General features: G+C 40.7%; 4 protein-coding genes across 4 annotated transcripts; all 4 read left to right on the forward strand.

Annotated features, from left to right (window-relative positions):
- Positions 1-8,369: 8,369 nt before the first annotated feature.
- Positions 8,370-10,128, forward strand: LOC311251291 (uncharacterized protein; the record flags this gene model as incomplete). Its single annotated transcript, XM_084343666.1, has 5 exons — positions 8,370-8,424; positions 8,558-9,271; positions 9,652-9,780; positions 9,867-9,907; positions 10,009-10,128. The coding sequence occupies 5 exons, from the start codon at positions 8,370-8,372 to the stop codon at positions 10,126-10,128; spliced, it is 1,059 nt and encodes a 352-aa protein (XP_084199792.1).
- A 4,879-nt stretch (positions 10,129-15,007) lies between these two features.
- LOC311251513 (polymeric immunoglobulin receptor-like) lies at positions 15,008-21,066 on the forward strand (the record flags this gene model as incomplete). The annotated part of the gene is made up of 3 exons (XM_084343972.1): positions 15,008-15,066; positions 15,184-15,876; positions 20,933-21,066. Exons 1-3 carry the CDS (start codon positions 15,012-15,014, stop codon positions 21,064-21,066), a joined length of 882 nt encoding a protein of 293 aa, XP_084200098.1. The 5' UTR covers positions 15,008-15,011.
- Positions 19,920-20,828, forward strand: LOC311251781 (uncharacterized protein; the record flags this gene model as incomplete). Its single annotated transcript, XM_084344424.1, has 2 exons — positions 19,920-19,977; positions 20,119-20,828. 2 exons carry the CDS (start codon positions 19,920-19,922, stop codon positions 20,826-20,828), a joined length of 768 nt encoding a protein of 255 aa, XP_084200550.1.
- A 5,385-nt stretch (positions 21,067-26,451) lies between the features above and the next one.
- LOC311251292 (uncharacterized protein) lies at positions 26,452-27,600 on the forward strand (the record flags this gene model as incomplete). Its single annotated transcript, XM_084343667.1, has 3 exons — positions 26,452-26,509; positions 26,651-27,343; positions 27,467-27,600. The coding sequence occupies 3 exons, from the start codon at positions 26,452-26,454 to the stop codon at positions 27,598-27,600; spliced, it is 885 nt and encodes a 294-aa protein (XP_084199793.1).
- Between the last annotated feature and the right edge of the window lie 325 nt (positions 27,601-27,925).

Below are 27,925 nucleotides of genomic sequence, written 5' to 3' on the forward strand. Positions count from 1 at the left end.
GAATGTGTCTACTAATCTATGTAAAGTAATTTCTTATTAAAACATGAGCACTGCTGTCAGATTTTACCTCAGTATACTGAATGTAAAGTTTTGCCCTGCAATAAACTTGTAAAACATTGCTTTCACCGACCAAGCTTTCCTGATACAGTATGATGTGTGTTCTCACATGTGCCATTTTTCTACCCCCCACTATAACTGTTGTTGACAACGTACTAACACAACCACACACGAAGCATCTCTGTGGTGTCTGTGGGCTCAGGTACTTGAGAGAGCCTTCAGTGGAACATTATTATTGAAGCAAATTCAGTCTATTAGTGCTGCACTGCTGAAAGGATGTAATACATTACTTTATTTTACAAAGCAAAACCCTTCATCATTGAGAGTGTGTACAAAAAGGGCATCAGAGGCCTTCAAACGTCAAACGTGATTGTTACGGCTGTGACTCAGCAGGGCCGGCCTTCTCTTAGCAGGGTGACTGACAACAAGACCCGCCAACACGTAATATCTGAAAACAAGTTTTAAACATGGTGGGAACGAGCTGGTCAGATAATGAGTGTACACGTTAATGCCTTTCCCGGGTGTCTTTACATTGTCCTTGATCTTTTGAAACCTCTGTGTGTTTGGCTGTCAAAGATGAGCTCTCAGTGTACTTGGTCGTATACTTCTCTAGGACCCTTTGCTCTCTATTGTCTCTGTGGTTTCAAACAGGAAGCCTCTGCAGTGTTTTCATGCACGGCAGTCACAGTATGAGTCCAATCGTCAGACTATTTTAGTAGATTATATCTACAAATCAGTGTTCAAAAGCTAAAACAGGGTTTAATAAACATTAGTAATCTACATCTAACATCTATGTAACATTAATGTATACACAGTCAATAATTAGATTGTTTTTTGCATCATTTCGAATGCTGTGTGACTGTATTGTGGGTGGTGCTTTGAGTCTGAACTGCTCTTCATATACTCCCACAGACATCTCAGGGTTTCAGCCTGACAGACCATACCAATCAAACTGTGGCCACTGTGTGTGTGCTCCAGAGAACAGCTGAAACAATACACATCCTCATGTAATGTCACAAGCAGCATTAGCTTTTAGCTGCAACAACCACTGCAAAGATGATACTATTTATAGCCATGCTAGTGGCACGGTTCAAGGGGTGGACATGTTGTTTGGTCTGCTGATGCACTACTTTGATCCAGACTCAAACATCTCAACATCTACTGGACAGGTTAAGATTGAATTTAAGATTGAACAGCCATGGTCCAGAGAGGATGATTCCTACTAACTCTCCCCTGACTTCTCCTATGGCGTTACCATTGGGTTGACATTTTTGGAAGCATGCTCCATGTGTCAACAACTATAACATGGAATTCCTCCATGGATTGGCACACAATTTGGTGCAGACATTCGTGGTCCCCAGAGGCAGAAACCTACTGACTTCGATGATCCCCTGACACTTTATCTAGTGCCACCATGAGGTGCCCATTTGTGGTTGTCAGAGAAATGTCTCAACAGCTATTGGACAGCTATGGCTGAAGACTCTTACTGTATTTATAATGTCAGCTTAGGCTTCAACACGTATTTACATGAGTAAAAGTACTGTTACTGTTACTGCTACTCTACCCACCTCTGCCAACAAGCATTCACCTTTAACATCACTCCTGTGGGTAATGTGGTGTGCAAAGCTTGAACACAGTTAGACTGACATCTTGCCTTGCCAAACGTGTTTGAACTTTGAAATGCAGACAACTTTGTTGAATAAAGAGAGAGAAATGGTCCCCCTTGCGGAACAGGTGATTTGTTGGGAGCAGAACAAGGAGCAGGGTGTATGTTACAGTGCATCAATATGCTGTGAAGTAAAGGTGGAGGAGACGAGGGATGTGCGGACACTATACTAACCAAAGCCTGGTAACCAGAAACTTCCACTTGGCTCTACTAAGGTTCTACTTCCCTATAGTTTACTTAGTCCTCCATAACCTTCCCATTTTAGAGAGATAATCAAGCAAGTTATAGCATCAGAATATAACAAGTAGAAGAGCCAAAGTAGACAATGAAGGGGGCAACACGTGTTCACTGTTTCCAAAATTGGACATTCAGTGTCACTTCTTGTTAGCCAATCAAACAGTCTCCTCTCTAAGAATAGAGAACGTATGGAAGATCTCTACATTCAACAAGATGTTTTGATGAAGATGACATCGCTGAAGTTTGCTTTATATCAGACTTGTCTTTGCTTGTGGAGAAAAGGCAAGGTTGGCCTTCTGTGGATCTATTTGTACTCTTAAGTGTAGAGTCATTCCTGTTACAATGTCGAAGCTTGACAATAAACTTCTATCATTGCATTCATTTGGCTCTTTTCTTCCTCTCTTCTCTACTTTTCAGCTCAGACAACTGATCTTATATTGTCCTCATTTATGAATCAGCACAGTGGTTTTGTCCCACGAAGTGTGTGAGACAACATGACATTACGATGCTTCTATGAAGCTGACATTGCAAAAATGTCTTTTTCTGACACAAGCAGACTCTGGGACAGAAACCAAGCCTAACAAGCCCATAGACACTCAGACAGTGAAGAGCGAGGATGAGTGACCCAGACTAAGGGAGACTGAAGACGTTGGCGTGTATCCTTGCAACCAAGAGGTCACCAAGACAGAGTGACGACACACAAAGTGAATGTGTGTACTCCGGTGTTAAAAGAATGTGTCTACTAATCTATGTAAAGCAATTTCTTATTAAAACATGAGCACTGCTGTCAGATTTCACCTCATGTTGTATGTAAAGTCTTGCCCTGCAATAAACTTGTAGAACTTTCCTTTCAGCAACCAATGTTTCTTTGTACAGTATGACCTATGCTGCTATTCAACTCTCACTTAACTGTTGTTTACAACGTACAAACACAACCACACACAAGCCATCTGTGGTGTCTGTGGGCTCTGACACGTGAGGGAGTGTTCACAGTGGAAAATTACCATTAAAACAAAATCAGCGACCATGTTGGAGGACCTGCAGAGAAACTGTACGTGTTTCAGTGCTGCACTGCTGAAAAGATGTAACACTTCACTTTATAATACAAAGCAAAAACCTTCATCGTTGAGCGTGTTCATGATCATCTAAAAGCACAGGTCATGACAGGCCACACCCGCCTATTGATTACTCCCACTGACTGGTTGACGCTCAGTCGCAATGATGTCTCATTTCCTGGTCACACATGAGTTGATGTGATGGTAGAGCACATTTTGAACTTGTTCAAAAAAAGTTTCCTGGTTCCGGGTGTAATTTGTCTCTCAGTGTTTCTCTCTTCACTCGCTTGGAGCTAGAGGTGGGACTTTCTTCTTTCTATGTTAATGAGCTTGAGGGAGTGCACAAGAGAATGTGAGAAAGCCAAACTTTACAGAAAGTGAGAAAGTTGTTACTTCAACAGCAAATAAAGATCAAATATAACTCTCAGCAACAACACTATAACTAACATAAACACATCTCAAGTGCTTTCCACACTATACATTCTGAATTGTGAGAGCAAAGCTTTGACAACATCAAGCATGGTTGATGCGGATGTGACTCAGTAGGGCCGAGCTTCTCACAGCAGGGTGGTAACAAGACCCGCCTACATATATCCAAATATCCGCATTGTGCTCATTGTACGCCACAGCCCAAAGGTGTTAGGTACTTTTTTGGCCTCTGTGTGCTCGGCAGTCAAAGATGTCTCTCAATAGCTCTCAGCGTACTCGGTCATGTTTCTGCAGGACCCTTTGGTCTCTTTGTCTCTGTGGTTTCAAATAGGAAGTCTCTGCAGTGTTTTCATGCACAGCAGTCACACAGTACAAGCCCAACACGCAGGCTATTTTAGTGGGTTATATGTTATGTTATTTCTTTTATTTGAACAGGGACAGTGCACAATAAAACATTAACCATGCGTATAACAAGGAGAGATGCATTGCACCGGGTTTTAGCAAGTTGCTATTTTCCACCCGTAGTCCCTGGGCAGGTAGATGGAACATCCAATAAATTAAAAACAGTTGCTAAATTTACAAAAAGATGAATACACACATTCCCATAACACTAAAATAAAAACAATTCAAAACAAATTACCCCCCTCCCGCCAACTTTTATAAACAAATATACCCCCCCATCAAATACACACACACACACACAAAGACACACACACACACACACACACGCTCACAAATGTCTACAATCAATCAATATGATTTATCAATAAATCAGAGCCTAAAGACTTAAACAGGCTTTAATAAAATAATGACTAGAACACATAAGAACAATGTGACATTAAAGCTATGGTCTACGATTTGAAAGATTTGTTATTATTATTAACATCATTTAGATGGTGGTTATGACCCAATAGTACCACCCACACAATGTGAAGAGTAAAAGGAACCAAAAAAATCCATTCTCTCTAGTGTCTGTAAAACTGAAAAGAAATTGACCAATAGGAACCATCCGGCCCGGATGGCTCCTATTGGATCAATTTTCCGATCCAATCCTCGCTCACTCTCCTGCTCCTGCTCACGTCTGGTCCCGACCCACTTGAAACTACAAGCGACAAGAGGTTTGTTTTGCCCTGAGCAGTTCAGCTGCCTCTGCTCGCCCCACCGACAAAGAGTCGAAGAAAGAAAGTCTGTCACTGAAAAGACACAAAGCGAGATGTGAAACAAAGAGGGCTCAAACCGATTAAACATCGGGTCATCGTTTGAACGGTGGCGAAAGGTCCGTGAAGATATGGACCCGGTGCTGATACAGCGGCGTTTCTGTTGAGCAGGTAACCTTTGTCTCTATTGTGGATGTTGTGACACAGATAAGTTTCATGCCGATGCTGCTGTTAGTTTGTTTCTGTGTTATTAGACGGTGTCTGTCTCTGCAGTGTTGTCAACACTTGTTTACTTGTTCGACGGAGACGTTAGCCTCTATGCTAGCATTGTAAGCTAACAACAAGCTAACATTGCTAACATGTTTACACCAAATCAGCCTATTTATTTGCTCGTGGCAGCTAAATGAAGCAGCAAGTAAGATGAATGAAGGGATGGATGAAATCCCACCGCGAAGCGGAGGGGTTTCGGATTTATTTCCGGATTTTTATCTTATTTGTCCGGATTTATTTCTCCATAACAACCTCTCGCCCGGTCACTACTCAGCTGTTTTGCTAACCCTCCTCCCGGTCTTGTCCGTTTGTTTTCAAGGAAGCCTTTGCTAAATCAATATGATGGATTATCATATAGGCGTTACGATGTGTGTATTTGTGTGTCTTATCTGTCATAAACAAGAGATTGCGGTTTACGGGCACGTTTGTGTCGCGGTCTGTGTGAGTCTCGGAGCAGCTGTGTGTGTCCTAGCTGCTGTCTGAGTAGCACCGAACAGCAGCTGGGACACACACAGCTACTCCGAGACTCACACAGGTTTGTTTTTCAGCCACAATGTGGAAGCGATCGTTGTGATGAAAGCTGGCGGCAGCATCTGTTAGTCTCTTGGCCCTCAATAACTTTTAGAAGTGGCTAACTTAGCTGTTGTAGCTGATTACGTAGCTGTAAGGTAACGTAGCTGTAGCATGCTAATGACGTTACGCTAGCTTGGCTGTGGAGCTTAGCTGTGGACATTGTAATGACTTACAAGATTTACGTGAGTTTCAACGTGCATTGTAATAACTTTGCCTGTGAATCCGACATCGTTACTCCGCATTCAAAGCTGGGCTGTATTTGGTTTCTGCCGGCTTGTTGCTCTTGGTGCTTGTTGCGGGACGTATAAAGTTCGTTGAAGAGAAAAAAAAAAAACAACCTTGTTGCGGGAGGTATAAAGTTCGTTGAAGAGAGAGAAGAAAAAAAAAACCTTGTTGCAGGAGGTATAAAGTTCGTTGAAGAGAAAAAAAAAAGCTTGTAGCGGAGGGGGTGTGTCGCGGGACTCCGAGGGGAGAGCGATACGAGCTCGGAGGGGAGGGGTTAAGGAGCACAGAGGGGAGGGGGGTGTGTGTGGGGGGGATGCTTTTTTCAAACCTTTCTCAGATCGTAGACCAGAGCTTTAATGTATATGTAACTGTTTTGCCGAAACCCCTCAAGAACAGCCTTGAAGTCTTTGTTTCAGCCTGACTGATCAAACCAAACCAGCCAAACAGTGGCCACAGTATGTGCACATGGAAGAAGCAGTTGAAACAATATACCTACTCAGGTAATGTCATGAGCATCGCCAGCTACTTGCTGCAACAACAATAACCACTGCAAATACTTGCTAGCAGCATGCTTCTAGGGAGGGCAATGTCAGTTGGTCTGCTAATCCAGAACTTTGATCCAGACTCAATCATCTCAACAACTACTTGACAGGTTATTTTGCACAAACACTCATCTACCTCAGGCTGAAGTGTAATTAGCCTGCTAACATGCTAATTTAAGATATGTTAGCATGTGGGTTGGCACCATTGTCCCCATGGGCGTAGGAAGCATTTAAAAATGTGGGTGGGCCAATCTAATGAGGGTGTTGGGGTTCTCCCCCCGCACATTTTTAAAAGAGTAGGTGTGTTTTCATGTATTCTGGTTCCTTATGACAGTGCTTTTTTCCGGATAAAATGGCATTAGATAATTAAGGGTACATTTGTTAGTTCATCCAGGTAACATATTTGAAGATAATAAAAAGATAAAATTACAGAAATGCATTTGATGACCTGTTTAAAGGCTAATAGCTTTGTAGCGCAGGCCCCTGATACTATATATATATATATGTAGTTTTTTATGGCTAATAATACATTCTGCAAGACCCACTTTACTCTTACCTCTGATTGGTTGGCTTTGGTAATGTCTGATTTCAGCAGTGTATTCAGCCTCTCTCCTGGTCGTCCACTGCTCCTGTGGAGGTAACTCATCCTCCGGAGCTCCGGAGCAGCAGAGGACCAGGCAAGAGACTGAAGAGGTTGGTGTGTTTACCTGTAAAATTACAGCTTATAAACTGCTGAAACAGACATTGCCAGAGCTATTGCATGAGTTAACAGTTTGAGTCAAGCACAAAGAATGCAACCGACAAAGCTAACCCATCAGAGGCAGAGAAGGGTGGGTGTTGTGAGAACATGAGTGAATTCCATAATAACGTGTGTGTGCGCTATGTGTCAATCTATCTGGGTGCAAGGTAGCAGTAAAAACGTGGTATGGAGTTTCATTGATTTCGGGAAATTTTCCAATAAGAAAGTGGAATGTATCTGATATTAAAGCACAGACACAATGCTCTGAAATAAGTACTAAGTGAATAAACTGTTGCATTGTAAACATGGTAAAAGTGTGTGTGTGTGTGTGTGTGTGTGTGTGTGTGGGTGGGGGGCTCCAACAGAGCAGCTCCAACAATAGAAACTATGAGATGAAACAATGGCCTACAACAGCACACTATCATCTTTTTCCTGTCAGCATTGTTTCCTCCTTTCTTCAAACTAAGTTTGAGCAAATTTCAATGTGATGTCAATGCCAACGGTTTCGGTAACATATTTAGACCTGTCTGCTTTCACATCTGGAGGCTACTTAAAAACAGCGGGGATAGGTTTTTGGATTTCCATTTTTGTTCTTTTTGTTTATTTTTTTTGCTTTCATCTGGGTGATGCCATCTAATGTGTGTTAGTATGTTCGTCTTCTTCGGTTGCTTTTTCTAAAATGGCGGTTAGAAAACAACTTTTAGGTGCATTACCGCCACCTACTGGACTGGATCAGTGGTTCGAACTCTAACCCGCTAACATATGCTCCCACCATAGTGTGAAAGTCAGACGTATTCTTCGTTCGTTGCACACCGAACCGTGACGTCGGTATGGTGACGGCTTGAAACAAATACTTTTAGCCTACCGCTACAACCCAAGTAGACACTATACTAAACGAATCCTGTTCATTTCCAAAACTAACAAAACTACAGTGGAGCCTGACTTCTTCTCAGTTCACTCTGGCCAAACACTTTACCTTACCCTTGGCTAAATGGTTTTGTTGCCTCTACTAATGTTTCAGTACCCTGTAGTTTATTAAGCCCTCATTAATCGTTTGATTTCAGAGAGATTTTCCATATTTTTAAAGTCACTCACTTTCGGTCTTCAACACCAATCAGAGAGATGTCTGATGATACATCTCATGCCTTTTTGAACAGGTTTGATTCTGAAAGCCCTCTGTAAATACCTGTTAAGTGATTTTAAACATCAGATTTATGGGTCATATTGTGGTTCTAGCACCTCTCTCCAAGTGTCTAGACTTAAGAACTAAAGTAGAAAATGAAGTAGAACATGTCTTCACTGTTTCCAAAATAGGTCATTCAGTGTCACTTCTTGTGAGCCAATCAAACACAGTCCTCTCTCTTTAAGAGGAGAGAACATATGGAGGATCTCTACATTCATCAGGAAATTTTGATCACGATGACATCTCTGAAGTTTGCTTTATATCTGACTTGTCTTTGCGTGTGGAGAACAGGTGAGTTTGGTATTTTGTGGATCTATTTGTATCCTTAATGATGTAAAGTCATTCTTGATACAATTTCTAATCTTCATGATTCATTTTGTCATTGAATTCATTTTGCTCTTTTCTTTATCTTTTTTCTGTTCAGCTCTGACAAATGATCCTAAATTGTCCTCGTCTCTGCATCCAAATCAAGAGGGTGGATTTTTATCACGAAATGTTGGAGACAGTGTGACTTTACGGTGTTTCTATAAGGCGGACATTGCAGCATACTTTTTCTGGTATAAGCAGACTCTGGGACAGAAACCACAGCTCATCTCTACCTTCTATAAACACCACAGAGAGGGCACTTTTATTGATGAATTAAAAAACAATTCACGCTTCACATTGGAAAGTGGAAATGGTAAAAATCACTTGAAGATCACAGATTTACACATATCAGACACAGCTACGTATTACTGTGTAGGTTGCTATGCATACCAGCTGGAATTTGGGGATGGCGTTACCGTCAGTGTGAAGGGTTCAGGTTTTAACATCCCAGCCTCGGTCCACCAGTCGGCATCTGAGAACATCAAGCCAGGAGGCTCTGTGACTCTGAACTGTACAGTACACACTGGGACCTGTGATGGAGAACACAGTGTTTACTGGTTCAAACACTCTCAAGAATCTCATCCAGGACTCATTTACACCCATGGAGGCAGGAATGATCAGTGTGAGAGGAAAAACAACACACAAACACACACCTGTGTCTACAACTTGCCAATGAAGAGCCTGAATCTTTCTCATGCTGGGACCTACTACTGTGCTGTTGCCTCATGTGGACACATACTGTTTGGAAATGGGACAAAGCTGGACTTTGAAGGTAAGTAGTGCAAAATTCTAGCAAAGAATTATGACTGCTTTGTCATCAAATTGTGAAAATTATGGCTTGACTAATAATGGATTTTTTAAGGCAATACCGATATATTTGGGGATTTAAAAAATATAATCATAATACATAAAGAAATAATCGTGATATGTATCCTTTTGATTTGTTTTTTGACCAAGATACATACACAGCAGGACATTTTACAATGTAAAAGTGCTCTCTCGAGGACAAACTCATTAATAGAGTCATTATTTCGAGATTACCTCAATCCTAGCAATAAAGAAGGAGCAGCTGACTTTTCCGCATGGCTGATTTAGCTTGGTTTAGCTCCACCAAAAGTTCTGTAATGTCTCCTGATGTTTGGCTGTCTGCAGATGAGAAGACATCTCCTGACTCCCTCGTGTACTACTTGAGTGGAGCTTTGGCATTCACCACCATCCTGGTTGTTTCACTGGCTTTCTCAGTGTTCAAGATAAAGAAGAGAAACAGCTGCCAGTGTACAGGTAACTGGTTCTGTTTTTATCTAGCTCCTCATATTCATTAAAAAAGGCTTTTAAATAAACCTATTTCTCTCTCTGTTTCACAACAGAATCTCAAAGAGTTTCGGCTTCTAACACACCAAATGGAGAGGTGAATATTATCTATTTACTGTAAAAGCCAGCTTACGTCTGACGTTTTTACCATCAGAGCCATTGGTTGTTTTGTGGACTTCAATATATTTCTTGTGACAGGGTAACCAAGATGCAGAAAACCTCCATTATGCTGCTTTAAGTGTCAAGCTGCCCAACAGATCAAGAAGACAGAGGAACAACACCAACAATGAATGTGTGTACTCCAGTGTGAAGCTCTAGAACTTGATATTTTTCAGCTGTATTTTTGTGCACAGTCTAATTTTGTCAACATCTCTGAAAGGTGCAATATGTAAGCATTGTCCACATGTCGAATTCGTACTCCAGGTACGTACAAACAGGGGGCAGCATACCACCAGAGTAACTGCTAACTGTAGCTGCGGTTAGTTAGTTAGCTTGTTTGCTCTATAAGCCGTGCAACTAGCGCTCCTATTAGCTGACTCTGGGGGAAGTGTTTTTACTATTGGCCTATCACCTCTTGAGGTACAAAGTTGCTTGGTGGTAGCTGGTTGGCATGCTTACCTAAAGAGATATCTTTGCAATACAATACATTGATCATCTTGACATATGGTCAGAACTGTTAATTCACCACATTCTGTTCATAATTTGAGTTATTTTTTTGAATGTTTTAGGCTAAAATTCTTACATATCGTACCTTTAAAGTGAAGTCGTTTTTTTTTTGCATAAAAACAGCTTGGTCAATATGTACATACACATACAGTATAGTGAATGTAAAGTGAATGTAAATTGTTTTCAACCAAATGCACGATAGAGAATATGCATTGTATGTCATTGATAATCATTTTAATACATAATGTTAGTTTTTTAAAATTGTGTGTGCTAGTGTGTGTGTCTGTGTGTGTGTGCTATATATAAATATAAAAAAATGTACAGTAGCATTGTCATGTCAGAAAGGGCAGGGAAGGTTGTGGCATTAACACTGTAGTTAAACGGTGGCTACAGTGGGTTTGAAGTCATTAAAGACATCACCATTCTCCTCTACCGGCAATAACCCACTTACCACAATTGGATCAGATCACAACCGGGGTAACCACTGGACTGAAGAAAGCACTGCAGACATCTAGATTTCACCTAAAGAAGCACCAAACCTCCACATTAGGTTGGTTTTCCAGTGAACACACTTTGAAATGTTGGCAGGTGCGAAGCCTGTGAGGGATCATGCATGGCATGCACTAGCTTCTCGATGACAAAGTCAAATGAAATGGCTGAGGACTCTGTGTCTATCAGAGGGGGCACATGGCTGTCCTCACTCTCTTCAAGCTAACAAAGCTAGCAGTGGCAGGGACTTAAGTGCACGGGGAATTGAGCATTCAACAGGAGGAGTGAAAAACCCTTAAAAATCTTGATCTGTTTTCAACACGTCCTCATTCCTAACGACTGAAAAGGTTGATTGCCAATGACTCCCGAAATAACATATACGACTGTGACCCAACTACCAGTGAATAGGTCACAGTGTGGTTAGGTTCAGGTACCAAAACAACCTGGTGAGGTTTAGGAAAAGATCATGTTTTGGTTAAATAAGTTATGAACGTGATGTAAGTTTACGTAAGTCAGTGTTGACTTTGGTTACAAACAGTAAAGTCTTGGTATGTTTGACTTATTAGTCCATGTCATCCTCATCCCTATGCAGACTTTGTCACTCTACACTTCATCACCTGACTTCCTCCTTTGCTCTCATCACAATTACTATGGGAACTAGAGATTGCCACCTAACAATACACTAAACTTCCACAGGCAATCCATTGTTAATGTAAAACAGTGTTTTTAAATAGAAAACAACCAGTTAGCTTACACAATGTATTTCTTGACTGTCGGTGGCAGGTTGCAGTGACTGAGCAGCACCAAAGATATCCTCTTGCTGTGTTTGTCTTTGTGGTGTCTTTGAGCACTAACAGTGCAAATGACCCAGTTGACTCTTGGAGGAGGTATGGCTGACTAGCTTGCTGGCTAATATGACAAAACATGTAACTAAGACAGTTTAGAGGCTGTTGGAAGACATTGCATCATTCATGAAGATTAGCTGTTTCTCCGCATACAGCATTTATGCTAAGCTAGTCTATAGTGTTTCAGGTTTTTACATACAGAGATTGAAACAGACTTTAATCGCCCCATCTAGATAACTACGAATAAGGCAGCAAACACGAACATTTCCAAAAAAAAAGTCTGAGAAATGTTTTACTCATCACTTTGACTGAGAAAACATAGGAGATGCAGGTGCAGCTACATTTTGCTGCAGAATAGGCCAACTGATCAGGTCTGTGTGCAGTATGTTGTTGGAATAATAGTGTCAAACAGGGCAGAGTTTGCTTCCTAAGCTGAAGGAAGGCAGATAGCATATTGAATTTAGTTGCCATGTTTAACGATATTTTTTCCTGCAGTGAACACAAAGATGAAGCAGTCATTTCAATGAGACCCGTTGATCTTTAAGACACTTTACTGTGTCTCTTCTTCACTGCAGCAGCCTCTGTGGTTTTGAGCAGGATGCGGAGGTGTTCTTACCGGGCAGTCAGACTGCAAACAACCCTGTGTTAGTACACAGGCACTGTGTTTGTGTGTGGGTGTTGTTTAAGGTATAGCTAAAACAGTGAAACAATCCAGGAAGTCCAGTTGGAGTAACAGATTCATGCTTTTGACGGGGCAATATGTAAGATATGGTCAGAATTTAAGTTTAAAGTATTAAACAGGAAACAACATTGTTATGTCAAAGACATCTTTGTACTGTGTTGCAGAGATGTCTAAGCAGATATTTTACACCGTTCCAGAAAAATACAACCATACACAATCTCAATTCAAGTTTCTGTCTTTCACCAGACTCATACTATCTGAACTGCCTTGTTAACTCGTTGTTCAACACACTTCATCAAACTCACCATAAACAAAATAAAACTAGCCAAAAGTCTTGGTTTGTCGTTTCACAATCACCTCTTGTTTGATCAAAATAAATCCTTCAATCACTAAGATGTGGAAATACTCCAGCTCCATGCACCATTTTCAATCACCCAATGTCAGACTGTCTTTGGACTTCTGTCTCTTTATGCCTCTACTGTCGTGTTTAATTGTCCGTGGAAACACAGTCCTGGTCAGAGCAGCTGTAAATCACCTCCGTGTCCAAATCCACCACCCTGTCTTCAAACTGATGGTATCAGAGGCTGTGTTCAGTCCCAGTCTGGTGTCTGGTGGCTGGCTGAGCTGAGCCCCATTGACCACAGTGACTCCTCCAGTCATCAGCGGTTGAGGTGCGGGCAGACTTCCATCAGCTAATAAGGCAACTTAGCTACACAGCCACCTGAGCTTCTTGCTGATGGCAACTAGTCACAACAGCCAAGGATAGCTACAGCAAAGCATAAGTCTAGCATAGTAAGCAGGAGGCCATTATGCTGCCCTGTATAGTCTTCGAGCTACCTTCGAATTCTGGCCATTTCTTACAAATGATATCTTTAAAGACTAATAAATTGTTTTTATATAAGCTAAACTTGGGTTATGGAGCAACAGGGTAAGAACAAGATAAGGCCTCTCCACAGAGTCGTTGCAGTTTTAAAGGAGTACTTAATGTATGTTGGAGACATGAGCAAAGCAGGAAGTAAGGCAGCATTGTTTAAGTTACAAGTCCACATGGGGAGGATGTCGGGGTGGATGGACGGCTCACTAAACTTTGAACTTCAACACAGGAAACCACTGTTCGCTTCACCCATTTCCAACTGAGAGTCATGTTTTTTTTAGAGCGTGTCCTCAATTGTTTCCGAGCCTTAACCACATGGTTATACACTGCCCGGCCAAAACAAAAAGTCATACACAATAATATTTTGTTGGGTCGCCTGTTGATACACAGCACACCAACCTTGTTATATTTATCTTTTATTAAAAAAACAAAACATTTCATGCCCTAAATGTTTTTCAGTTTTTCTCCATGATACCGACCTTGGTATTCAGTATTAATATTTTTCAAGGTATTGTATCAAAGTTAGAAACTCCAGCATCATGACAACACTAATACCTTTACATGTACACCACTTTACCTCTGGTTGGTAGAGAACTAACAGGGTGTGGGCCCTGACACTTATCAGGTCTTAGAGGGCTGTGAAGAGCAGGATGAACATTAGCATACTTTAAGATAGCTGTAGGATAGCTTTCATGTCATACAGCAGCAGTTTTGCATTGCAAAATGTTTCATTTTGGCACTGCAACAGCTATAAATCTTCAATCTATCATCTATCTTTCCATCATTCTCCACACTGAGACTTTTGAATCTAAACCCCCCCATGCTTTTGCTTAGTATCTCTGTCAGCAGCTACTGTGGTTTGCAGCAGGATGTAGAGGTTTTGCACTGTCACATGAATACTCCTTACGCCAAAGACCATGAAAACATCCAAAGAAAGAAAAGTTCTTAAGAAGTCACATTTAAGCCTCACAGAAAAGCCTGAGAACTACATACAACAACAAAAACAAAGGATAGAAAATGCTGGTTGCATCAGGCATTTTGGAACATAACAGCATCAGATTACAAAGTGCTCAAACAAGCAGATACAAGCTGACGTGTAAAAATAAAAAGACCATCATTAAAGTTAATAGCAAAAAATGCATTCCAAGCTCTTGGCTCCAAAACCTTACATTTCCACGAACTCTACCATTAGTGGTATCTAGCTATAAGGGCTGTACCTGAATCAGGATGTTCAGAGTCGGCACTTCAGTGAGATCCATTGACTCGGTTTCCATTTTTATGAATACTCAACAATGTTGTTACTGAGGCTTACAGGTAGATAAATTATTGTACCTGCATGTTGCTGTATCTGTTGGACATAGTGATGGTCAGTCCAATTAGACTGTGCTATACTAATTGATATAGCGTTTATTCCTTTATTTTCCCCTAATTTTACATAAGAAACCACTATGTGAGCCATTATTTTCTTATGTCTCCCCCCATGTGAATCTTCTTAAGTACTAAACTTGACGAGAGGTGGCAGTGAACATCTTCATGTTTCCAAAGTGGGCCATAGTGTCACATGGGCTGGCCAATCAAACGCAGTCTTGTCTCCTAAGAGTGGAAAAAGTATTGAGACTCTCTCATTCAACACAAGGATTCGAACATGATGACATCTCCGCTTGTCTTCTTTCTGACATGTTTGTTTTGGGGGAAAGTGGGTGAGTTGTGTTTTTATGGCTCCAGTATTTTTGTATGTCACTCACACTAATGTGTCTATGCTGAATTCAATCAGAGAAAGTAAATGTGCATTTCTTTTGTCTCTCATTTCATTTCAGCTCAGACAACAGCTCTAAATTTGTCCCCAACTATTCATCAAGACGGAGGTTTTGTATCAGTTGAAACTGGGGACAGCTTGACTTTGCCATGTTTCTATGGAGATACTTTTCCTGCAAGGCTTTACTGGTATAAACAAACTCTGGGACAGAAACTACAGCTCATCTCTTCATTCTACAAGTTTGAAAAAAATGGCACTTTTCATGGTGAATTCAAGAATAATCCACGCTTCACACTGGATACAAGAGATGGTAAAAATCATTTGAAGATCTCAGATCTGCGTATTTCAGACTCAGCTGCTTACAACTGCATGAGGGGCTATTTATCCGCCGTAGAAATATTAGAGAGCACAGCTGTCAGTGTGACGGGTTCAGCTTGGGTCCATCAGTCAGCTCCTGAGATCATCCAGCCAGGAGGCTCTGTGACTCTGAACTGTACAGTACACACTGGGACCTGTGATGGAGAACACAGTGTTTACTGGTTCAAACACTCTCAAGAATCTCATCCAGGACTCATTTACACCCATGGAGGCAGGAATGATCAGTGTGAGAGGAAAGACAACACACAAACACACACCTGTGTCTACAACTTGCCAATGAAGAGCCTGAATCTTTCTCGTGCTGGGACCTACTACTGTGCTGTTGCCTCATGTGGACACATACTGTTTGGAGACGGGACCAAGCTGGACTTCCAAGGTAAGAAACTTTCTAGAAAAGATTGTCCAATTAGTTATATAGTCATTCTTATTACCCCATAAAACTTAACATGGAAACAGAAAACATGCCAAGGCTCTGTGTCTGATGTCTGTCTCTCTGCAAACAGTGGACTCTCCTGTCTTGGTGTATTTGTTGAGTGGAGCTTTGACACTCACCACCATCCTGGTAGTTTTACTGGCTCTCTCAGTGTTCAAGATGAAGAAGAGAAACAGTTATCAGTCTACAGGTAACTTGTACTGTTTGTGTCTGACAGTTTGTTTCCACTAAATATAACTTTTGAATGAAACAGTTTTATTTGTGTTTCACAGAGTCTCCAGCAAGATTATCAGCTCCCTCCACAACAAATGCAGAGGTGAAATTTATTTTAACGATCCATTAATTACCACCAAAATACCTTTTAACTGCACAACAGAATTCAGAATTTGATCCTAATCGACTTCCACATATTTCATCACCAGGGTCACGGAGACGCAGACAACCTCCATTATGCTGCTTTAAGTGTCAAGCTGCCCAACAGATCAAGAAGACAGAGGAACAACACCAACAATGAATGTGTGTACTCCAGTGTGAAGCTGTAGAACTGGACCTGTTTCAGCAAATACTCCTTTGTTTGTTTGTGTTGGCGCACAGGACATCTCCTGGTGAGGACAATTTGACCTGCAGTACCTACGCCTCACTGTCCTGTTATTACTGCTTCAATCATACATTTCAGTTCAACTTTTACTTCCCGCAAATTCATGTAATATGGAAAAAGAAAATGTGCAGTCTAATTGGTCAACTCACAATACATTGCTTTCTGGTAGAACATGCCACAGCCGTCAGGACACCTACTCATGTTACAATATCTGCTTGTTCTGGCTGACATTTCTATGTTGCTTGATGAAAAACAACATTGTATTGCACTGTAGATCTGTCCAGTACTTTTGAACCTGTTGATCATAATGCTTATTAAATATTCTGCTTTCTATTGGTCTTGATTAATCTCTTTTCCACCTGGATCAGATCATATTTTAAGTAAATTTCAGATGGTGTCAAACCAAGTTCCCAGATGGTTAGTGTGAAGGAATTTTCCTTCTTAGCTGATGACCTTCTGTTCTGTGTCTCTGATAAGACTGAAGTGAAAGGGGAATTGCCGTTTTTTACAACCTGGACCTTATTTCTAGCATAAAATACGATCAATTACTAACCCAGATAACTTTGGTGTCATTTGGAGTCGTTCGGACGAAATTAGATTGAGTGGAGCGCCGCGTATATCCATATAATGCGAGTGATTGGGGCACCGAAGCGCAGCCTTAATATAACGCATTATCTGCCGCGAAACTAGTTCATTTCACCAATATTTTGTTATGATACGCTAGTGCTATTCCTCTCTGAGTCCGGGTTTGCCTGTTCTCAACATCCGGGGTCTGTAGGTTGCTTCCACTTGAGTATTCAGGTCCATTTTCTGCGCAACTAGCCAGAGCTTGAGTAAGTCCAGGTTGCGGAGAGGAAGCCTGTGGAAGCTGAACTTCGTCCAAATGGTCATTTTGTTTGGACAATTTGGAAATACGCAGTAACAAAACATAGCAGTGCCAAATTGCAGCTAAACGAGCCGACCACCGCAGAGTGGCTGTGCTATGGCTGCGCGTGGCACTCAGAGATGACATCATCCAGGTCAGAGGTTAGTAGGTCAACCTACAGACAGGCAACCCCGGACTCAGAGGGGAATAGCACTAGCGTTTCATAACAAAATATTTGTGAAATGAACTAGTTTCAGGGCAGATTATGCGTTATATAGAAGCTGCGCTTCGGTGCCCCAATCACTCGCATTATATGGATATACGCGGCGCTCCACTGGATCTAATTTCGTCCAAACGACTCCAGACGACTCCAAATGACACCAAAGTTATCTGGGTGAGTAAATGACCGTATTTTATGCTAGAAATAAGGTCCAGGTTGTAAAAAACGGCAATTCCCCTTTAACAAGCCCTGTTTCTGACTGTTATGCAGCAACTGTCTCTCACTAAAGAAGTCCAATCTCAGGTTAGACTGATTGTTCTGTCTCAGTACAGAATGCATGTGTGTCAACCCAAAAAGATATATAGTACAGCATACAGTTTGACCCAGGTCACTCTTCAGTAAACACTGACATCCAGCAATATGTTAAATAGACTACTGTTCAGAATGGTAGTGGTTGACACTGTACTGATCGCTATTATTCTCTTTGGTCAAGCCTGTCAATAAAAGCTGCCTCTTAAGACATCGGGTCTCCTGGCATCTTCTTCATAACCACAAGTCCACCAGCTCTACAGAATTTCCATCAGTTAGTAAAGGATCCAGTCAGGACCAACATAAGAGCCCCTGCTGCTACTGTAAATAAATGAAACCTGAAAATTGCACAGTACATCTTTTTGCTGGCATCATGTATGAGCAAGACGTATTTTAGCCACCTAAAAGAAGGTTCACCTAAAAAAATAGATATCTGTTTAAGTGCAGGCTATGTTTTGAACATTTTTGGTGCTTTACATTGTTGTCAGACAGCCGTGTTATACAGTCCGCAGCAGGCACAGCTACACTTGAGTGTGTAGGAATACATCCGTTGTACAGTTGAGGAAATGTAGAGCCAAAGGACAGGGTTGTCTGAATGCGATGTAAAGTACCAAAAATGTTCAAAATATAGCATACACTGAAATGGATATATATATTTTAGATGTGCCTTCTTTTAGGTGGCTAAAATACGTCTTGCTGTTCGTGCCGTTTAGCAGCACAATGCTCTGCTTCTCCACACAGAGGGAGAGCAGACTCTCATCTACTGCAGGTAACACACTGTATAGGGAGAGGTACCTCATACAACCCCTTATCAAACACCCGAACTATCACTTTAAGTAATGAGGCATTTAATGTGATAGCCATTTGATCTATAAAACATGTTCTGAAGGAAAAAAAAAGAAAAATTCAAGCTGGGTTCAAGAAACAGAGCTAGTTTCACTTTCAAATCTGAAAAAAAAAAAAAACAGTATACAGTCCATTACTTGAGTGGACAGCCGAGGTACATTGACTGCTGCCCAAGTATATTTTGTGGATCATCTTAGCATTTTTAACATTTATCTGTTTTTATCCGTCCAGGAGAATGACACCATCCATGATCGATTAACTTACAGACAATCTGCCCCTGCTCTACCCCTCCCTTCTACAGCATTCACACATGCTCTGCAGAGAAACAGACAGAGATGTTCTCTGATATCACATCCTTCCTATAAAAGTACTGTTTGTGATGCGGCCCCTATTTAAAGTAGGTCTGCTTATGCTGTTGTTTAGTGCAAGCTTGAGTGAACCTGGTTCTCGCATTGTCATTCTGTACCACGTTGGTTTCAATAGTTTTGATAGGCTATATCATTAATGACAAGCTTCCTCAACATGGGCTCACCTGCTGTTGTGAAAATGTAACTGTGTGTGTGCATTAAGGAGGACAACTAAAGCAACACTATGTAGGCAAAGTCTGAGAGTGATTCTGAAAAAGATCTGAAAAAGGTTGATATCTGAAAGGAGTGACTTATTTGGATTGTATTGTGGTATTATACTTTTAATATATATACATATATGTTACAAAACATCTGTTAAATGCAGCACAGAATGCAGTGTTGGTTACAACTTGAAATAATGTTTCTTTTTAATCATGAGATGGTATCAACTCTGGATGATCTGCTCAAAGTCACGTCCTTCATTACTGTTTGACATAATGGCATCTGGTCCATTGCTGAACGTGGAGCAGGACTCTTATTGTGTATTGGTGCGAGTGTTTATATTTGATACAGGTCAAATATGTTTTCAGTGATTTTAAATCCAATTTCAGTGTGAAGTTTTCCATTTATCTGTGATGTGCGACTCTAACCAACGTGACACTTGTGACAGTGAACATGTGACCATGTTTCCTACATAGCTCATACATAGTCATTTCAGGCTGGCCAATCAAACACAGTCTTCTCTCTAAAGGGTGGAGAAGATGTCGAGATTTTTTCATTCAACACAAGGATTGGAACAGGATGACATCTCTGAGGCTTGTCTTCTTCCATCTGACATGTTTGTTCTTGGGGATAACGGGTGAGTTGAGTTTGTTGATTCAAGTATTCATTTTTTAATGTATGGTTACTCCTCATACTAATGTGTCTGATGTAATGATTATTCTGAACTCTTTCACAAAGAAGTAACTGTGTGTTTGTTTTGTCTCTCATTTCATTTCAGCTCAGACAACTGCTCTGAAGTCGTCCTCGTCTGTTCATCCAGACGGAGGTTTTTTATCACTAAAAACTGGGGACAGCTTCACTTTGCCATGTTTCTATGGAGCTGATGTTGTTGCTAGGTTTTACTGGTACAAACAACCTCTGGGACAGAAACCACAGCTCATCTCTTCATTCTACAGGATTGAAAAAAATGGCACTTTTCATGGTGAATTCAAGAACAATCCACGCTTCACACTGGATACAAGAGATGGTAAAAATCACTTGAAGATCTCAGATCTGCGTCTTTCAGACTCAGCTGCTTACAACTGCATGAGTAGTTTTGCAAGCATTTTAGAAATTTCAGAGAGTATTACTGTCAGTGTAACAGGTTCAGCTTGGGTCCATCAGTCAGCTCCTGAGATCATCCAGCCAGGAGGCTCTGTGACTCTGAACTGTACAGTACACACTGGGACCTGTGATGGAGAACACAGTGTTTACTGGTTCAAACACTCTCAAGAATCTCATCCAGGACTCATTTACACCCATGGAGGCAGGAATGATCAGTGTGAGAGGAAAGACAACACACGAACACACACCTGTGTCTACAACTTGCCAATGAAGAGCCTGAATCTTTCTCATGCTGGGACCTACTACTGTGCTGTTGCCTCATGTGGACACATACTGTTTGGAGACGGGACCAAGCTGGACTTTGAGGGTGAGTTTTCTTTCTAGAAAAGATTGTCCCATTGTTAAAGAGTCATTCTTATTTCCCCATGAAACTTAACATGGAAACAGAAAACATGCTAAGGCTCTGTGTCTGATGTCTGTCTCTGCAGACAGAGTGGACTCTCCTGTCTTGGTGTATTTGTTGAGTGGAGCTTTGACATTCACCACCATCCTGGTAGTTTTACTGGCTCTCTCAGTGTTCAAGATGAAGAAGAGGAACAGTTATCAGTCTACAGGTAACTGATACTGTTTGTGTCTGACAGCTTGTTTCCACTAAATATAACTTTTAAATGAAACAGTTTTATTTGTGTTTCACAGAGTCTCCAGCAAGATTATCAGCTCCCTCCACAACAAATGCAGAGGTGAAATTTATCTTAACGATCCATTAAATTACAATCAAATACCTTTTAATTGTACAACAGAATTTAGAATTTGATTGATATCCTAATCCACTTCCCCATATTTTATCACCAGGATCACGGAGACGCAGACAACCTCCATTATGCTGCTTTAAGTGTCAAGCTGCCCAACAGATCAAGAAAACAGAGGAACAACACCAACAATGAATGTGTGTACTCCAGTGTGAAGCTCTAGAACTGGACCTGTTTCAGCAAATACTCCTTTGTTTGCTTGTGTTGGCGCAACAGTAGCATGGGAAAGTCTCCTGGTGTGGTCAATTTGACCTGCAGTACCTACGCCTCACTGTCCTGTTATTACTGCTTCACTTGTACATTTCAGTTCAACTTTTACTTCCCCCAAATCATGTAATATGGAAAAAGAAAATGTGCAGTCTAATTGGTCAACTCACAATAAATTGCTTTCTGTTAGAACATGTTTTCCTTCAACCACAGCCGTCAGGACACCTACTCATGTTACAATATCTGCTTGTTCTGGCTGACATTTCTATGTTGCTTGATGAAAAAACAACATTGTATTGCACTGTAGATCTGTCCAGTACTTTTGAACCTGTTGATCATAATGTTTATTAAATATTCTGCTTTCTATTGGTCTTGATTAATCTCCTTTCCACCCGGTTCAGATCATATTTTAAGTAAATTTCAGATGGTGTCAAACCAAGTTCCCAGATGGTTAGTGTGAAGACATTTTCCTTCTTAGCTGATGACCCTCTGTTCTGTGTCTCTTATTAGACTGAAGTTAACAAGCCCCGTTTTCTGACTGTTATACAGCAACTGTCTCTCACTAAAGAAGTCCAATCTCAGGTTAGACTGATTGTTCTGTCTCAGTACATAATGCATGTGTGTCAACCCAAAAAGATATATAGTACAGCATACAGTTTGACCCAGTTCACTCTTAAGTAAACACTGACATCCAGCTATAAGTTAAATAGACTACTGTTCAGAATGCTAGTGGTTGACACTGTACTGATCGCTATTATTCTCCTTGGTCAAGCCTGTCAATAAAAGCTTCCTCTTAAGACATCGGGTCTCCTGGCATCTTCTTCATAACCACAAGTCCACCAGCTCTACAGAACTTCCATCAGTTAGTAAAGGATCCAGTGAGGACCAACATAAAAGCCCCTGCTGCTACTGTAAATAAATGAAACCTGAAAATTGCACTGTCCATCTTTTTGCTGGCATCATGTATGAGCAAGACGCATTTTAGCCACCTAAAAGAAGGTACTCCTAAAAAAAATAGATATCTGTTTAAGTGCACGCTATGTTTTGAACATTTTTGTTGCTGTACATTGTTGTCAGACAGCCATGTTATACAGTCCGCAGCAGGCACAGCTACACTTGAGCGTAGGAATACAGATGTTGTACAGTTGAGGAAATGTAGAGCCAAAGGAACGGGTTGTCTGAAAGCAATGTAAAGCACCAATAATGTTCAAAATGTAACATACACTAAATGGATATATATATTTTAGATGTGCCTTCTTTTAGGTGGCTAAAATATGTCTTGCTGTCGGTGCTGTTTAGCAGCACAATGCTCTGCTTCTCCACACAGAGGGAAGCAGACGGTCATCTCCTGCAGGTAACACACTGTATAGGGAGAGGTACCTCATACCTGTACATCCCCACATCAGAAGACACAAACTATCACCTTAAGTAATGAGGCATTTAATGTGATAGCCATTTGATGTACAAAAAGTCTTCTAAAAGTAAAAAAAAAAAAAAAAAAATTCAAGCTGGGTTCAAGAAACAGCTAGTTTCACTTTCAAATCAGAAAAAAACAAAAAACAAAAACAGTATACTTTACTTTACTTGAGTGGACAGCCGAGGTATATTGCCTGCCGCCCAAGTAGGGAGAGTGGGGTAAGTAGTGCCAATTTTTACTTAAAGTGCCTTTAAAGAAAGGGGATGGCTCCAACTAAAATATGTGCATATAGTTCAGGATGTTGTGCATCCCTGGTAGTGCTGGGCGGTTTCATGGTATATGACGGTATTTTTTTTTTTTCATGCATGATCAGGTTTTCACAGCATTTTCTACTGATTGAGAGAGGAATTACTGCAGTAGATTGACTTAGGATGGTCTTTTTTACTGTCATGATAAGTGAATATTGTAGAATAATTCCACACTAGTAGTAATACATGTTTGCATGGCCCCAGAAAATGATGCTGTTTACAAAGAAGAGCCACTCATGATTCTAATGAAGTGAGGAATCAGAGTGCAAAGACAATTGCAGTCAAAATACAGAACTGTCACTATGCAAATTTCACAAATATCTTTTATAAAACCAATACAAAAAGTAGTGCAACTTGCAATAATTATACTTTTGCTTCAAGTTCAAGCCCATGTACATTACACAGTATTCAAGTAAATCTAAAAAGGAAATATAAAATGTGACTTTTTTTTTTCAACTTTATTTATAAAAAGGGGTTTACAATTCAGATATGACTTATTGAAATATACGCATGTTATAATGAACGAACATATAACAACCGTGACTTAGTGAAGAGGCCGTGACGTGATGGTACACATCATGATGATGACGACGTGTATGTTTTTCTCTTAATTACATAATCGGCATCAGTAAACGGGACACTGTCTGACTCTTTCACTCGCGGGGAGGGAGGCTGTTTATGGTGGAAAGTTCACTGAAGTCTCGGTTGGGAGGGCTGACCATCTCTGTGATTTTTTTCAGCGCGACAAAAAGTTGGTGAGTTAGTTTTTTGCCGGGGACAGACGCTGTTTCTCGGGCAGAAATAGTCGGTCGGACAGACACTTCTCCGCGAATAACTGCGGTATTTTTTTCCTCATATAAGTTGCCAAAGACACGACCAGTTACTATGTTACCATTAGACCGACACACCCTCGCTTCGTGCCGCCAGCTTATCCATTCACACTGGTTCGGTTCGCCAATACTGCGCCTCTGATACTACCGGACGTGGCACCGTTTTTTTTACCAGCTCCTCCTTCTGCGCCGTCTCTGTGCTTGCAGCCATTTTCACTCTGAGGCAGGTGCGATGACGTCACTGACGGTAGGACGGTACTGCGCAAATCTCTACCGTGGGCCAAATTTTCTACCGTCTACCTCAAATACCGCGTATACCGCGCAGCCCTAATCCCTGGGAACAATCACATTGGATCTTAAATAAACTGTTTGAGAAATATAGCTTTAGAAAAAAAAAGTGGTTTCGTGGCACAACTTGCCCCCGGTGTGGGGTAAGTTGTGCCATTGATAATTGAAGTAGAACAGATCATTTTAATCTCACAAACGATAATGCTATATAAAAGCAAGACAAATTCAATACAAAATGACTTAATTAACGTTTATTTAAAGTTTAACAACATCAAAGGCCACTTTTCTATAACAAGGCCGATACCATCACATGAACACCTAATTGACTCTTACTCTTCACAGATCCAGCCTACTAGGGCTACAACTTAACATCCCACTTGTCAATGCTGCAGGGAAATATGAACTTCCAAGTTTTGTGGTGTGGGTGGTTTACTTGAAGATAGTTTACCCTGTCTAACCCTGTCTGTCTTCTGCTTGTATTTGCGTGGCATGATGGATTTTGGTCTAAAATTAAGAATGTCACATAGTTTTAGTGATCAAATAAACAATAACAATAACAAACACAATAACAATAACAGTAACAAATAACAATAAACAATTTCCCCTTGGGGATTAATGAAGTATTCTAATTCTGATTCAAATGTAAGAATACAATTTACAATAACAATAAAAATACAATAAAGTAACATATAGTAAAATATCATATAAAATGCATCCCCCAGCTGTTTTGAGCTAGCATTATGTTGACTGTATAGACTCATGGTGTAGCTTACTAAAGCACTAAAACATGTGTCAACTGTTTTCAAAGTTGTCTATAATTGTTCAAACACAGCAATCAAAAAACCTTGATCATAGAAATTTTACTTTGGAGGGCAAAAAATTGTTTTTTGAACTTAAATGTGCTTACCTCTCAAGCCGTGTGTCTCCCTTCTTTGCAGGATGAGCGAAATGGACTCCTCTTCAAAAATATGTGGTCACATGATCAACTTCTTCTGTGGTTTTCTAGATAACTGGGGTGGCACTACTTTCCCCTTGGCACAAATTACCCCACTCTCCCCTATATTTGGTAAAACCTTGTTAGCATTTTTAACCTTTATTTGTTTTTATCCGTCCAGGAGAATGACACCATCCATGATCGATTAACTTACGGACAATCTCCCCCTGCTCTACCCCTTCCCTCTACAGCAACCCCTATTTAAAGTACGTCTGCTTACTGTATGCTGTTGTTTCATACAAACTTGAGTGCACTTGGTTCATTGTGTACCATGTTGGTTTCAATACTTTTTATATCATGAATGACAAGCTTCCTCAACATGCGTCACCTGCTGTTGTGAAAATGTAACTGTGTGTGTGCATTAAGGAGGACAACTAAAGCAACACTATGTAGGCAAAGTCTGAGAGTGATTCTGAAAAAGACTGATTTTTGAATGTCATTCTCAAGTTATCAAATGTCGATCTGATTGATCTCGATGAGACTTTAAATGAGGCTTAGTTTACTTCTTACAGAAAATGTGCTAATGTTAGCATGCTAACACACTCAACCAAGGTGGTGAGCATTTTCTTTACAGGATACCTGCTAAACACCATGCTCACAATGACAATGCTAGCATGCTGATGTTAGCTTGATGTTCACTGAATGTTCATTGTGGTTTTCAGCAGGCTGTAAAGGTGTTAGCATTCTCACAGATCCACCTAAAGACCCTTAAACATTCAAATACTGCAGAGTTCTTACCAGCACCTTATTTTATGGCTTAGAGTACAGTGAGAATAGCTCACAGTCAAACAGTTACAAGAGAGAGAAAACTTTTAAAAGTCAAAATGTTCTTGTGTATTGATATTGATATTGGTGATATTGTTTTTGTGCGACTGACTTTTGCCAGTCTATTAGTCCTATTCTCTATTGGTGCAAGTGTTTATATTTGATACAGGTCATATATTTTTTCAGTGATTTTAAATCCAATTTCAGGGTGAAGTTTTCCATTTATCTGTGACGTGCGACTCTAACCAACGTGACACTTGTGGCAGTGAACATGTTTCCTACATAGCTCATACATAGTCATTTCAGGCTGGCCAATCAAACACAGTCTTCTCTCTAAAGGGCGGAGAAGGTGCTGAGATTCAGTCATTCAACACAAGGATTGGAACAGGATGACATCTCTGAGGCTTGTCTTCTTCCATCTGACATGTTTGTTCTTTGGGATAACGGGTGAGTTGAGTTTGTTGATTCAAGTATTCATTTTGGAATGTATGGTTACTCCTCATACTAATGTGTCTGATGTAATGATTATTCTGAACTCTTTCACAAAGAAGTAACTGTGTGTTTGTTTTGTCTCTCATTTCATTTCAGCTCAGACAACTGCTCTGAAGTCGTCCTCGTCTGTTCATCCAGACGGAGGTTTTTTATCACTAAAAACTGGGGACAGCTTCACTTTGCCATGTTTCTGTAAAGCTGATGTTGCTGCAAGGCTTTACTGGTACAAACAACCTCTGGGACAGAAACCACAGCTCATCTCTTCATTCTACAAGTTTGATAAAAATGGCACTTTTCATGGTGAATTCAAGAACAATCCACGCTTCACACTGGATACAAGAGATGGTAAAAATCACTTGAAGATCTCAGATCTGCGTATTTCAGACTCAGCTGCTTACAACTGCATAAGTTGTTTTTCAAACACGTTAGAAATTTCAGAGAGTATTACTGTCAGTGTGACGGGTTCAGCTTGGGTCCATCAGTCAGCTCCTGAGATCATCCAGCCAGGAGGCTCTGTGACTCTGAACTGTACAGTACACACTGGGACCTGTGATGGAGAACACAGTGTTTACTGGTTCAAACACTCTCAGGAATCTCATCCAGGACTCATTTACACCCATGGAGGCAGGAATGATCAGTGTGAGAGGAAAGACAACACACAAACACACACCTGTGTCTACAACTTGCCAATGAAGAGCCTGAATCTTTCTCATGCTGGGACCTACTACTGTGCTGTTGCCTCATGTGGACACATACTGTTTGGAGACGGGATCAAGCTGGACTTCCAAGGTAAGAAACTTTCTAGAAAAGATTGTCCCATTTGTTAAATAGTCATTCTTATTTCCCCATAAAACTCAACATGGAAACAGAAAACATGCCAAGGCTCTGTGTCTGATGTCTGTCTCTCTGCAGACAAAGTGGACTCTCCTGTCTTGGTGTATTTGTTGAGTGGAGCTTTGACATTCACCACCATCCTGGTAGTTTTACTGGCTCTCTCAGTGTTCAAGATGAAGAAGAGAAGCAGTTATCAGTCTACAGGTAACTGATAATATCTGTATCTGACAGCTTTTATTTCACATATATAACTTTTGAATGAAACAGCTTTATTTGTGTTTCACAGAGTCTCCAGCAAGATTATCAGCTCCCTCCACAACAAATGCAGAGGTGAAATTTATCCTAACGATCCATTAATTACCATCAAAATACCTTTTAATTGTACAACAGAATTTAGAATTTGATTAATATCCTAATCCACTTCCACATATTGTATCACCAGGGTCACGGAGACGCAGACAACCTCCATTATGCTGCTTTAAGTGTTAAGCTGCCCAACAGATCAAGAAGACAGAGGAACAACACCAACAATGAATG

This window comes from Pagrus pagrus (assembly GCF_965226575.1).
Source record: "Pagrus pagrus genome assembly, chromosome: 22".
NCBI classification, from domain to species: Eukaryota; Metazoa; Chordata; class Actinopteri; order Spariformes; family Sparidae; genus Pagrus; species Pagrus pagrus.